Genomic DNA, 12,264 nt, shown 5'->3' on the forward strand with positions numbered 1-12,264 from the left:
GGCGCATGCGCGGGGAGGGAGGGGCGCGGTGGGGTGAGGCGGGGAGCGGAGCTGCGCATGCGCGGCCGGGAGGGGTGGGGGAGGGAGGGAGCGGCGGCCCCGCCCCCACACTGCGCATGCGCGCGGCCCTCCCGGCCATAGAGACGGGGCTCGGCGGGCAGAGCGTCGCCCGCCGCCATCTTGGGAAGGGGGCGAGCGGCTGCCATGGCAACGGCGCGGCGAGAAGCGCCGGCTTGTATGCAAATGAGCTTAGTGAGGGCAATTAACGGCCCGGCAAGGCCCTCGTTAATCCTCCGCCCCCCCCACGCCCAGATCATGAAAGTTTATGCAAATCACCGCAGGTGCGGGACGCTTTTACCTATGAAAACGTACATTTCTTTAAATACGTACAAACGTTGCCCCGCCCGGCACTGCGCAGCACCCCCAGCCGAACGCAGACGTTGACGTTAAGTAAATTTATGTTAACACACACAAATGAGCGCGGCGGCGCTTCTCTGCATGCGCGAACAGAGAGCGGAGGGGGGAGACAGGGAGGGACAGGCGCTGCCACTCGTGCATGCTCCGCCCCGCTCCAGCCTTTGTCCCTCCCCCCACGTGGTGCCGCGCGCCTCGTGCCCGCCACGCGCCCAATATAACGCAATATAACCCAATATAACCCAATATAACCCCAAAATATAACGCGCCCAATCGCCGCCCTTCCCCTCCCCCCCCCGCTCCCTGCCAGCCAATGGGGAGCCGCGGGCGAGGCGCGAAGCCGGGGGGGCGGAGCCTGGCGGCCGTTGGCGAGGCAGCCCCGGGCAGCGCCGCCGGGCGGCGACAGGGTCGGAGCTCAGCGCTGTTCTCTCCCCCTCAGCGACCAGGCCTGTTACCAGCCTCCCCCGGTGGCCGCGGCCATGCTGAGCGACTCGCAGGGCCCTGCCGAGCCGCCCGGCTCCCCCCCGGCCCCCCCACCGTCCCCCTCAGAGGCCGGTGCCGCTGCCGCTCCCCCCCCGGCCCCCTCAGAGGCCGGTGCCGCTGCCGCTCCCTCCCCGGCCGTTACCTCAGAGCCTGCAGCTGCGTCCCGTGCCAAGCCCGTGCTGGGTGAGGGGTGGGGACAGGCCGTGCTCACCGGGGGTGTTAGGAGGGGGGTGCAGGGGGCTTGGGGTGATGAGCCCTCACCCTGCCACACTCCTCTGGTGGGGTGGGGGTAACTGGGGGGTACTGGGGTTCACTGGGGGTAACTGGGAGAGGCTGGGGGAAAACTGAGGGTAGCTGGGAGGTATTGGAGGTAACTGAGAGGGGCTGGGTGTTACAGGGAAAGGCTAGGGGGTAACTGGGGGGTACTGGGGGTTACTGTGGTTAACTGGGAGCTACTGGGATTAACTGGGAGGGGCTGAGCAGGTAACTAGGGGATACTGGGAGCTGCTGGGGGGTAACTGGGGGATACTGAGAGCTATTGGTGGTTACTGGGAGGGGCTGAAGGATTAACTGGGACTAACTAGGAGAGACAGGGGGTTAACTGGGAGCTACTGGGGGTAGCTGGGACAGAGTGGGGGCTCCTAGAGTTAAGTGGGAGAAGGTGGGGTGGTAACTGGGAGTAACTGGGATTTATTGAGGGTAACTAGGAAGAGCTGGGGGTGACTGGGGATGACTGGGAGCTATTGGAGGTTACTGGTGTTATAAATGACTGGGTCCCAAATAGGATTACAATCAAAGTTTACAATTTATTAAATGAATAGAGGCAAGCAAACAGCGCTGGGTGCGCCGGCAGTCTCTGCTCCACCGGGACGCACACCTGTTACGTAAGGCGGCTGGTTTTTATGCTCCTAGGCTAATACATATTCATTACTACTTCTAGAAGAGGCAGGGTTATTATAATTGGTTTCCCGAATCCGAAGTCCTCCCAGGTGCGCCTGCTTATCAGTCTCTGTTAGTTTCTCGGGGGCCGCTCGGACAGGGAGGCTCATATTCTTCCTCCTTATCTAGTGGTCTCTTGGCCGGCTGTCAGAAGTTACTGCACGTCCGTGCACAGTCAGCAGTTTTTCTCTGAAGAAATCCCTTTGTTCTCTTCTCGCCTAAACCCAGGCCTCAATGTTAACCCTTCACACCCCTTAGTGGCACGAATTGCTGGACTATTCCTTACAATTCCTCCCTTTTTTTTTTTTTAATATCATCAATTCGTGTCTCTTCTTCAACTTTTGTTAGTAGCAGTTGGATTTCATCAGTCAGCTCTCGGGGTGTCCATTTCTTAAGCATCATTATCGACACATCACCTTTTCTCTCCCAAAGTCATCACAAATTGGGTGCTATTTATTATCCGCCGTATCAACAACGTAAAGCAAGGTATCATACAAGGTATAAACAATAATGTCATTACACCACATAAAAATAAAAATAGCATTCTTTTAACCCATGGTCCACCGGGCAACCATGAAAAGAAATCCCCATCCATACCCTTCCAAGTTTGTACTGGGACGTGGGCTAGCTTTTTAATTTCTTTTGTTATCTGCTTAACCACTTTTCCATTATCATCAATTTGTAAACAACAATTAGAATCGTTCAGTTTTCCACACACTCCCCCTTCTTCTGCTAGTAAATAGTCTAAGACCATTCTACGTTGAAAGATAGCATTCCTCATCTGAGTGGATTGATCAGCCAGAAGATCCAAGGTTGTCGCTGTTTGATTGGTTACAACTTCGAGGATAGCTTGCGACCTAATTATTCGGTTCAAATTATAAATAGGTTCTCGGGCTCCTGATACCAACTCATTCGGGTTCCAGGTAGCTGACCCATAATGCTGTATGATTCTTTCAGGAGGCCATTCATCCTTTCCCCATTTTTGGGCACTATCCCCGGATAAGGAAGATCGTTTTACTCTGTTCAGGTCATCATATAATCTTATTCCTAAATGATTTCCTTGTGTTTGTGACAATAAAAAGAACAAGGGTCTTATGTACCCCACATAGCATATTCCCGACCAGTTTCCGGATAGCCTCTTGTAAGCATGTTTGCCACACACCCAATAATGTCCCTTTAGGGCCCACGTCCCGTTTGGAAAATGACCATCCCATCCATCTTTACCCTTTGGGGCGTGATAATACAGAGTGTCCTTGTTACCGAGTGGTCCTGTTACAATGTCTGCCCCGTTTGTACTCGTATATGCACGCTTCCAAGCTCCCACGTTGGGTTTCCACTTACAGTCACAATTCAGTTCTCTTTGGCGACCTGTCATATTATAAGCCTTTTTCGCCGTCCAATCTTGAGAGTGTGGGAAGCGCCTTCAATCATGGGGTTGGGCCCGCTTTCAGAGCTTGTGTTACCATTCAGCCCTTAATTCATGCAGAACCTCATTGCTGGGATATCAGTTCCTCTTTAGTCTCAGTTTCAGTTCCCCAGGAGTGGACTCAACCCTCCAGGCTTCGGCAGTTATTGGTCCTTTTATTCTGGATGCGTGGGTCCAACCCCTTCTTGCTGTTCTCACAGCTGTTTCAGTAGTAAGTAAAACAAGGTACAGTCCCTCCCATCGGGGGTTCAATGATTCTTCTCTCCAGGTTTTTATTAAGACCTTGTCTCCTGGTTGTATCTTATGAATAGCAAATCCTAAAGGTGGTGTCTGAGTCATCATCCCAATTTCTCTTATCTCCTGTAATCTCCTTCCAATGGTAATTATGTATTTCTGGATACTATGATCCTCAACTACATTGTTCCCTAGGGGCATCCCTTGAGAATAAGGCATACCATATAACATTTCATATGATGATAATCCAGTCTCACTGTGTGGTTTAGTTCTTATATTTAAAAGTGCCAATGGTAAGCATTTCGTCCAGGGCAGCTGTGTCTCGATCATTAACTTAGCCAATTGTTGTTTTATTGTTTGATTCATCCTTTCTACTTTCCCTGAGCTTTGTGGGTGCCACGGAGTGTGGTATTCCCACTGAATACCTTTCAAGGGGTACATCCTTCAAATCTTTGTGGCTGGCGTATGTTCGATTATTTCCACACAATTGTGTTCCAACGGTCCTTCTTCTGGAACGGTTCCTAGAAATACTGCTGGATATAACAGGTTAGTCGTTTTCAAGGTTATGTCATCTTGTTCAGTTAGGATTGCCTGATATTTCATCATCTGGCTGGGTGATAACCAGTGGCCCCCCCCTTTTGTTCTAAAACGGTTGTTACCATATGTGGTCCAAAAACTTCAATACGTTTTCCCATTTGAAGGCAAATAATTTTCTACTATCTTTATCAAGAGGTATGCAAAAGAAGGCATCCTTTAAATCTATCACGGTAAACCATTTATATTTCCCTTTCACAGATGTTAACAATGTGTAAGGATTAGCTACTACCGGGTGAATATCCTTTGTTATTTCATTTATTGCTCTAAGATCTTGTACAAATCTATACTCGCCATTGGGCTTCTCTACTGGAAAAATTGGAGTATTGTATTCCGATTTACATTCTTCCAGAATCTGATATTTGAGAAATTTGTCAATAATTTTCACTGTCCCCTGCCTAGCTTCTATCTTAAGTGGACATTGTTTGATTCAAACAGGTTTGGCTCCTTCCTTTAATTCCACCTTTACCAGTTGTGCCAGTTTCGACTTCCCTGGTACATCTGTTTCCTGTACTGTTGCTATAACTGCATTTTCTACTTCTCTTGGAATATTAACAAAGGGTTTATCTTTGATCATTAGGATTTGGCCTACTTTGGACTCAGGTACCTTCATTATTAATTCTCCATCCTCAAGGTTATTGTTGCATCTAATTTGGCTAATAGATCCCGTCCCAAGAGTGGCATCGGGCATTCTGGTACATACTAAAATTCATGGGTTAGTTCCTTACCCCCAAAACGCAAATCAAGGGGTTGTAAGAATGACCATTCCTCCTCTTTCCCTGTGGCTCCAATTATTGTAGTTGTCTTAGTTCCTAATCGTCCTTTTAAACTATTTAACACTGAATATGTTGCTCCTATTACATTTACAGCCTAATTAACACAGAGAAAGAAGCTCCCATAACCAACAAAAAATTCAAGCCTCTGTCTTCGTTTCCTAGCTTTATTTCAACTAGTGGACCTGCTAGGGTAGATGCCCCAGGTCCCCATCATTCCTGACTGTTGTAAGTTTGTCCTGCAGCCTAAGACAATTTCTTTCTGATATCAGGGGCTGATTGCCCTGGAAAGAGGCTAGCCAGTTGCCTCTCTCTCTCTTTTTTTTTTTTTTTTAAGCCAGGTCCATTTTTTTTTTCATTGCATTTCAAAGTTGGTCCAGAAATTCAAAAATTCCATAAATTCCATAGGGGTTTCTTTTGGACCTTGTTGGAACAGATTCTCAATTCCCAATAGCCAATTTAACCAGATTTTGGTATTTACATAATTTCCGGGGTGATTAGGGTCTCAGTGAGGGGGTCGGTCAGGGGAATGCAATGGTTGGAAGTTCCCTGAGCGGTCCCATTGGCAATCTGAGCTCACACAGGAACTCAGGTTGTTTCAAGAGTTAGCTGCTTTTCTGTTTCCACGACAACTCTCTCGGACCCATCACGGTCCCCCTGCCCCAGAGGGCTCACACCGTGATTTAGAGATCTCAGCCTCGGGTTGAGGCAGAACTATTAACATTCCTACATCCTCCTTCCCTGCTCATTCAGCATCAAACAACTCTGTTAAATACTACATGCCACACAGCCTTTAACACCTTCCACAATCCTTTTAACACTTCCTTTATCTTTCTCCAGCCCGTACTTTTCTAATGCCAACACCAAAGGCTCAGTCAGGGGCCAACTTAATTCCAAACCTTTTCCCTCCAACATGCTGAAACAACATATCACTATACAACATTTCATCCTATTTTCCTTCTCTCCTCAAAAACATTAATTGCAAGACACTGTTATAGTCGATTGATCCATAAAGCGGCCATTTAGTTTATATAGTGGCCACCATTGATTGCAATACTTAGTGGAAGTCCTCTTGCTTTCTGTGCCCCCATTTCTAACAATATCCTTCCAATGTGCCAATATGCACCCAAGGAGGCTTTTTCTTTTTTAGGACGTCTTTTTTTTTTGGATTTTCCCCTTTTCCTTGATTTCCCATTCCCTTTTATTTATTTATATTAGTTACTGTCCCTTGTTTCAATTTCCACACAAACCTTTTTATTGCAGGTTTTTACTATCTTTTCCTAATCTTCTTCCCAAATGTCCCAATTCTCTGGGATTAAACTCTTCTTTCCACATACAAACTTTACTATTTCAGATTATTAATGAGCCCCATTCCAATCATAAATCCGCAGGACTTCGGAAAAACACCTGAAGCACTCAGCCTTCTGTCTTCTAGACAAACAATACCACCTTTTCCACAAAATTTACATTTCAATAAGACCGAATTTCAAGCCAAATGCTAATTTTTCTCATGCACTTTGTTAGTAAGCCTACACAAAACAAGGAATCACTCCTGTGTATCCGTCAAGATGGGGGTTTAAAAAGGTATTGAGGCCTAAATAAATTCGCTCTCCCCCTTCTTACCAAATTCCCAGGGCTCAGGCCCGAACCACCAAAGAAGTGGCTCTCCGTTCTACCACTTTGATAATGTCAGCCCCTCTCCCCCGATACTTGGGAAACTGACCGAACACCACCGCGAATATACCCAAACTTTTAAACTGTTACTTAGATAATGCTCCCACCTTCCTCCTTGACACAGTCAAAACACTTAAGAACAAAACAGGATTACAAGATGCACCGCCGGGGGTGGATTGTTAGGATACAGAGGTGGTAGGTTATCCAATGACTCCCATTCATCATCTTTTTCTTTTTCCTTTTTTTTTTATTTTTTATTTTTTTGTTCTCTTCTTCGTCAAACTTCTCGTCTGCTTTTAGTGTAAATATTGAGGCTGGAAAAGGACGTGAGATCCTGATCCATAATCCTGCATAATCACTTTCCTCCTGGCTAAAAGGTTCCTTTGAATTAACATGTATATTTAAGGCCTGGCAAACCCAGTCTTCAAAGGATCCGAAAACGGGCCAAAAGACATGTGGTCTTAAAGGCTCCTTTGGCCACTCTGTCATACAATACTGAACCATTTTTAATTTACTTTTTCCCTTTTCTGGGGCCCCTATCGTTCCAATTTCTAATCATTATCCCTAATGGACTTTCTGGTGGTATGTCTGGTAATTTGCTCCCTTTTCTCTGGTCCCGGGTCTTCAATTTTGTCTGACCCATCTAGGAATTTTACTGTGGCAATTCCTACAGCCCTTGGTTGCCTTAGTGAGAGTGTCTTGCAGGGGGTTTAGGACCTATCACCCACCCACGAATCCTATAGGAATCGCTTCGGTCCTTCACCGGCCAAGTCCCTCGCGGGAGATTGGAACCGCGGTTAGAAGACCTCCACAATCGCTTCGGAACTACGTTCCGTCTCAGTCACACTCTCACACACACAGGCAACCGAATCCCACCCAACCGAACGGTATACGCCTTAAATACTTACGACTCCGTCGTCTTCGTTTGGATCTTCGCGCGCAGAATTACGGGCAAAATATAGTGCTGCAGCCGGCAAAGGGAGCTCATAAAAAAATCTAAATCTTTGCTTGCCCTTATTCAGGTTCAAGATGGCATTAGCCCCGACCTGACTCGAACAGGAGCCACCAAATGGTGGGGGCGCCCCTCCTAGATCAAGTCAGAATTCAGGAACCAAGACCATCCCGGACGAGCCCCCAATTGTTATAAATGACTGAGTCCCAAATAGGATTACAATCAAAGTTTACAATTTATTAAATGAATAGAGGCAAGCAAACAGCGCTGGGTGCGCCGGGAGTCTCTGCTCCACCAGGACGCACACCTGTTACGTAAGGCGGCTGGTTTTTATGCTCCTAGGCTAATACATATTCATTACTACTTCGAGAAGAGGCAGGGTTATTATAATTGGTTTCCCGAATCCGAAGTCCTCCCAGGTGCGCCTGCTTATCAGTCTCTGTTAGTTTCTCGGGGGCCGCTCGGACAGGGAGGCTCGTATTCTTCCTCCTTATCTAGTGCTCTCTTGGCCGGCTGTGAGAAGTTACTGCACGTCCGTGCACAGTCAGCAGTTTTTCTCTGAAGAAATCCCTTTGTTCTCTTCTCGCCTAAACCCAGGCCTCAATGTTAACCCTTCACACCCCTTAGTGGCACGAATTGCTGGACTATTCCTTACACTGGGGTTAACTGGGAGGGGCTGGGGGATTACTCGGGGGTACTGGGAGGAGGTAGGGGAGGCTGGGGGTTAACTGGGAGCTACTGGCATTAACTGGGAGCTTCTAGAACATCACTGGGTGTTGCTGGGAGGAGCTAGGAGAGGGTTGGGGGGGGTCACTGGAGATTACTGGGGTTAACCGGGAGCTACTGGGGGTAACTGGGAGGAGCTAGGAGAGGCTGGGGGTCACTGGGGGGGTTAACTGGGAGTTACTGGGGGGGTTGCTGGGAGGTCACTGGGGCTTACTGGGAGGGACTGGGGGGGCACCTGCCCATACTGGGGGTTCCCCCTGCCTCTTAAGGGGGTCTTGGTTGGGGGGGGCAGTAAAAGGAATCCCAAAAATGACATTTTTCACCCCAAATTCCCCCCCCAGCCACGCATGTGCTGGGGACCGTGAAGTGGTTCAACGTGCGCTGCGGCTACGGCTTCATCAAGAGGTGGGGGGGGCACTAATTAGGGGGCACTAATTAATTGTGGATGGGGGGGTCACAAGATTAGGGGGAGGGGGACACAAATCGGGGGTGTGGGGCCCCAAATTGGGGGGGGGGCACACAAATAGGGGGGCCCTAATTGGGGATGGGGGGGCAGAAAATTGGGGTGGGGGGCATGAATTGGGGATGGGGAGACCCAAAATTTGGGGGAGGGGGTCACAAATGGGGGGGGGGTCACAAATTGGGGGCTTAGGTCCCAAAGGGGGGGGGGGGCAGGGATTGCGGGGGGGGTGATAAATTGGGACCAGTGACCCCAAATTCTGGAGGGGGGGCCCCAAATTGCCTTAATTAACCCCCCCCCCCGTTAATTTCCCCCCCCCAGGAATGACACCAAGGAGAAGCTCTTCGTTCACCAGGTACCCCAACCCCCCCTGAATCCCCCCCCAGATTTTTCGGGGTGCCCCCCAGGACCTCCCTGGGGACCCCCCCTCGAATTTTGGGGCCCCTCCCCAAATTTTTGGGCCCCCCCCCCTCCCCGCAGACAGCGATCAAGCGCAACAACCCCCGCAAGTTCCTGCGCAGTGTGGGCAACGGCGAGACCGTCGAGTTCGACATCGTGCAGGGCGTGAAGGTAGGTGGGCGGGGCCACCGCCGGCCACGCCCCCTTCTGCGCAAACCACGCCCCCTTTTGCGCAAACCACGCCCCCTTTTGTGCAAACAACGCCCCCTTTGCTCAAACCACGCCCCCTTTTGCTCAAACCACGCCCCCTTTCCCTAAGCCCCGCCCTCCTCCCCAAGCCCCGCCCCCTCACGCGTCTCCCCCTCCCCTGCAGGGCCCCGAAGCCGCCAACGTGACGGGCCCGGGGGGGTCCCGGTGAAGGGCAGCCGCTACGCCCCCAACCGCCGCCGCTTCCGCCGCTTCTACCCCGCCCACCGCGGCAGGGCCCCGCCCCCCCCGCCGCAGGCGCGGCCCCCCCGAGTGCTCCTGCCACCGCTGCCCCCCCTGCTGTCAAGGGTGGGCCGGGGGGCGGGGGGGGCGCCCGGCTGCCACCGCCCCACCGCCGCCGCTGGCTCCCCCCTCTTCTTCCACCGCCGGGGGGGGGGCACTGGCAGCCAGGGCGGGGCCACCGAGGTGGGCACCGGGGGGGGGGCGTTTGGGGGGGCGTTTGGGGGGGGAACAAGTGGGTTTGGGGGGGAATGGGGGCATTTGGGGGGGATCCGGGGTTAATGGGGCATTTCGGGGGGCCTGGGGGGTAATGGGGCATTTGGGGGAGCTTGAGGGGAATTTGGGGGGGCTTGGAGGGGGAACAAGTGGGTTTTGGGGGGGCCTGGGGGGTAACAAGGGGATTTTGGGGGGAATGGGGGCGTTTAGGGGATAATAAGGGGGGTTGGGGGTTAATGAGGGGATTGGGGGGGGGCAAGGGGGGAATTGGAGGGGCTCAGGGGGGTAACGAGGGGATTTGGGGGGGGGTCTTGGGGGTATTTGGGGGGTTGTGGGGGGATTTGGGGGGGGTCTGGGGGAGGGGTTAGGGGACACGCGGGGACAATTTGGGGGTCCCGGGGGGTTTTGGGGCCCCTCCTGACCCCCCCCCATTTTTCCTTTTTCCCTCCCCTTCCAGGCCCCTGAGGGGGAGGAGCAAAGGGGGGAGGCCCCGCCCCCCAGCGGGGGGCTTGGGTGTGACCCCGTGGGGTGGGGCTGGGCCAGTTTAGGGTCCCCAGGGGGTCCTTTAAGGGGGGGGGGGGGGCTTAGGGTTGCCCCCAGCCCCATTTTGGGGTCCCCGGGGGCCCTTAAGGGGTTGGGGGGGGCCTTAGGGTCGCCCCCGACCCCGTTTTGGGGTCCCTAATTTGCGGGGTGACCCCACGGCACCGGGCCTGGGTGGGTTTTGGGGTCCCTAGGGGGGTCCTCAGGGTGGGGGGGGGGTCCTTAGGGCTGCCCCCGGCCCTATTTTGGGGTCCCCAAATCCCCCCCGGGGGGGGCCTTGGGGTGCAGGGGGAGACCCCATGGGATTGCCCCCCCCCCTTTTTGGGGTGCCCAGGGTTTGGGGTGACCCCATAGGGCTGGGTCCGGTCCCTTTTGGGGTTCCCGGGGGGGTCCCTGATGGGGGGAGGGGGGGGAGGTTTTTTGGGGGAATTCCCTGAAATTTTAGTGGTTTTTTTTGGGGGGGGGGAATGTCCCTAAGCGGGTCACAAGCAGCAGCTTTTGGGGCCGGATCGGCCCGGGGGGGGGGGGGGGAGGGGGGTAGGATTTGGGCGGTCCCATGGGACTCCCCCCATATTGGGGTCTGAGGGGGGTCCCCGGGATTCCCCCCCCCCGTTTTGGGGTCCCCTCACCCTCTCTCCCCCCTTCCTCCCCCCCAGCCCGCTGCCCCCAAGGAGCCGCTGACGCCCCCTCCCAGCTCGGCCGCCGAGGGGGGGGGACGCCCCGGCCAGCGCCCCCCCGAGCCCAAGGGCACTGAGGCGCCGCTGACCCCCCCCCAGGACCCCCCCTGCCGGAGGTGAGACCCCAAAACTGGGTATATGACCCCCCCCCAAATTTGTCGTCCCCCCCCAGTTGTCCTTTTTGGACCCCAAATCCCCCCCCCTTGTGTGTCCCCCCCTAAAATTGCCCCCCTTTTTGCCCCCCCCAATGTCTCTGCCCCCTTTTTGGGGTGTGCCCCCCCAAATCCTTTTCTCCCTTTTGCCCCCCCCCTTTTGGGCCCCCCCTTGTGCCCCCCCCACCTTGTAGCTTTGTGCCCCCCCCCCTTTTGGGTGCCCCCCCGAAAAATTCCCCCCTCCAAACCCCTTGGGTGCCCCCCCCCCAAACCCCCCCCCCTTTGGTTGCCCCCCCAAATTCCCCCCCCTTTGGGGGGACCCCCCCCAATCCCCCCTTTGCCCCCCCCTTTGTGCCCCCCCCACTCACCCCCCCCTCTCCCCACAGGTCTCTGCCGCTGCCCCCCCCGCCGTTGACTGAGCCCCGCCCGCCACCACCACGGGGGGGGGCACAAGGAGGGGGCCTGCCCGGAGCGCCCCCCCCCCCCCCCACTATGTGCCCCCCCCCACTATGTGCCCCCCCCCCATGTTTTTGGCCCCCCCCCCCATGTTTTTGGCCCCCCCCCCTATGTTTTTGCCCCCCCCCATGTTTTTGCCCCCCCCCATGTTTTTTGGCCCCCCCCCATGTTTTTTGCCCCCCCCCCCCAATATTTCCCAGTTGAAGGACCCCCCCACAGTAAAGGGCCCTAAAATGCCCCTAATGTTTAAACCTAATGTTTTAAACCTAATGTTTTAGGGTTTTTTTGGGGGGGGATTTCCCTAAATTCTTTTTGGGGGGGGGCTCATTTGAGGACTCTCCCCCCCTTATTGGGGGGGGGGGCGCTCATTTGGTGCCCCCCTTCTGGTTCTTTTTTTGGGGGGGGGAGGGCTCACTTATGGCCCCCTATTTTGGGGTCCCCAAATTCCCCCCGTGGGGGCCTTGGGGTGTAGGGGGAGACCCCATGGGATTGCCCCCCCCCTTTTTGGGGTACCACCCCCAAATCCTCCTCCCCTTTTTGGACCCCCCCCTCCAAATTCTCCCCCCTTTTTTGCCCCCCCCCCCCCCCCCCAATCCTTCTCCCACTTTTGCCCCCTCCTCCCCTTTGGGGCTGGCCCCCCTCCAAAAATCCCCTTCCCCCCCC

The 12,264-nt window shown here is 53.9% G+C and overlaps 2 protein-coding genes across 3 annotated transcripts; one reads left to right on the forward strand and one right to left on the reverse strand.

Annotated features, from left to right (window-relative positions):
- Window positions 1–56: 56 nt before the first annotated feature.
- On the forward strand, window positions 57–11,656 carry LOC310891941 (uncharacterized protein; the record flags this gene model as incomplete). Its single annotated transcript, XM_083854159.1, has 6 exons — window positions 57–1,080; window positions 8,557–8,620; window positions 8,997–9,030; window positions 9,156–9,245; window positions 10,973–11,109; window positions 11,532–11,656. Coding segments are annotated over exons 1-6 (637 nt in total), but the record flags the coding sequence as incomplete, so codon positions are not given.
- LOC310891939 (endogenous retrovirus group 3 member 1 Env polyprotein-like) lies at window positions 1,684–8,335 on the reverse strand. 2 transcript variants are annotated; one of them, XM_083854157.1, is made up of 2 exons: window positions 7,446–8,335; window positions 1,684–4,026 (listed from the first exon to the last, which is right to left on the reverse strand). In XM_083854157.1, the coding sequence occupies exon 2, from the start codon at window positions 3,209–3,211 to the stop codon at window positions 2,249–2,251; it is 963 nt and encodes a 320-aa protein (XP_083710283.1). In that variant the 5' UTR covers window positions 3,212–4,026; window positions 7,446–8,335; the 3' UTR covers window positions 1,684–2,248. The 2 variants fall into 2 exon arrangements, with proteins under 2 accessions (XP_083710283.1, XP_083710282.1); XM_083854156.1 differs by having other exon boundaries at window positions 1,684–4,029.
- Window positions 11,657–12,264: the final 608 nt, after the last annotated feature.

This window comes from Anser anser (assembly GCF_964211835.1).
Source record: "Anser anser genome assembly, contig: HAP1_SCAFFOLD_288, whole genome shotgun sequence".
Taxonomy (NCBI): domain Eukaryota; kingdom Metazoa; phylum Chordata; class Aves; order Anseriformes; family Anatidae; genus Anser; species Anser anser.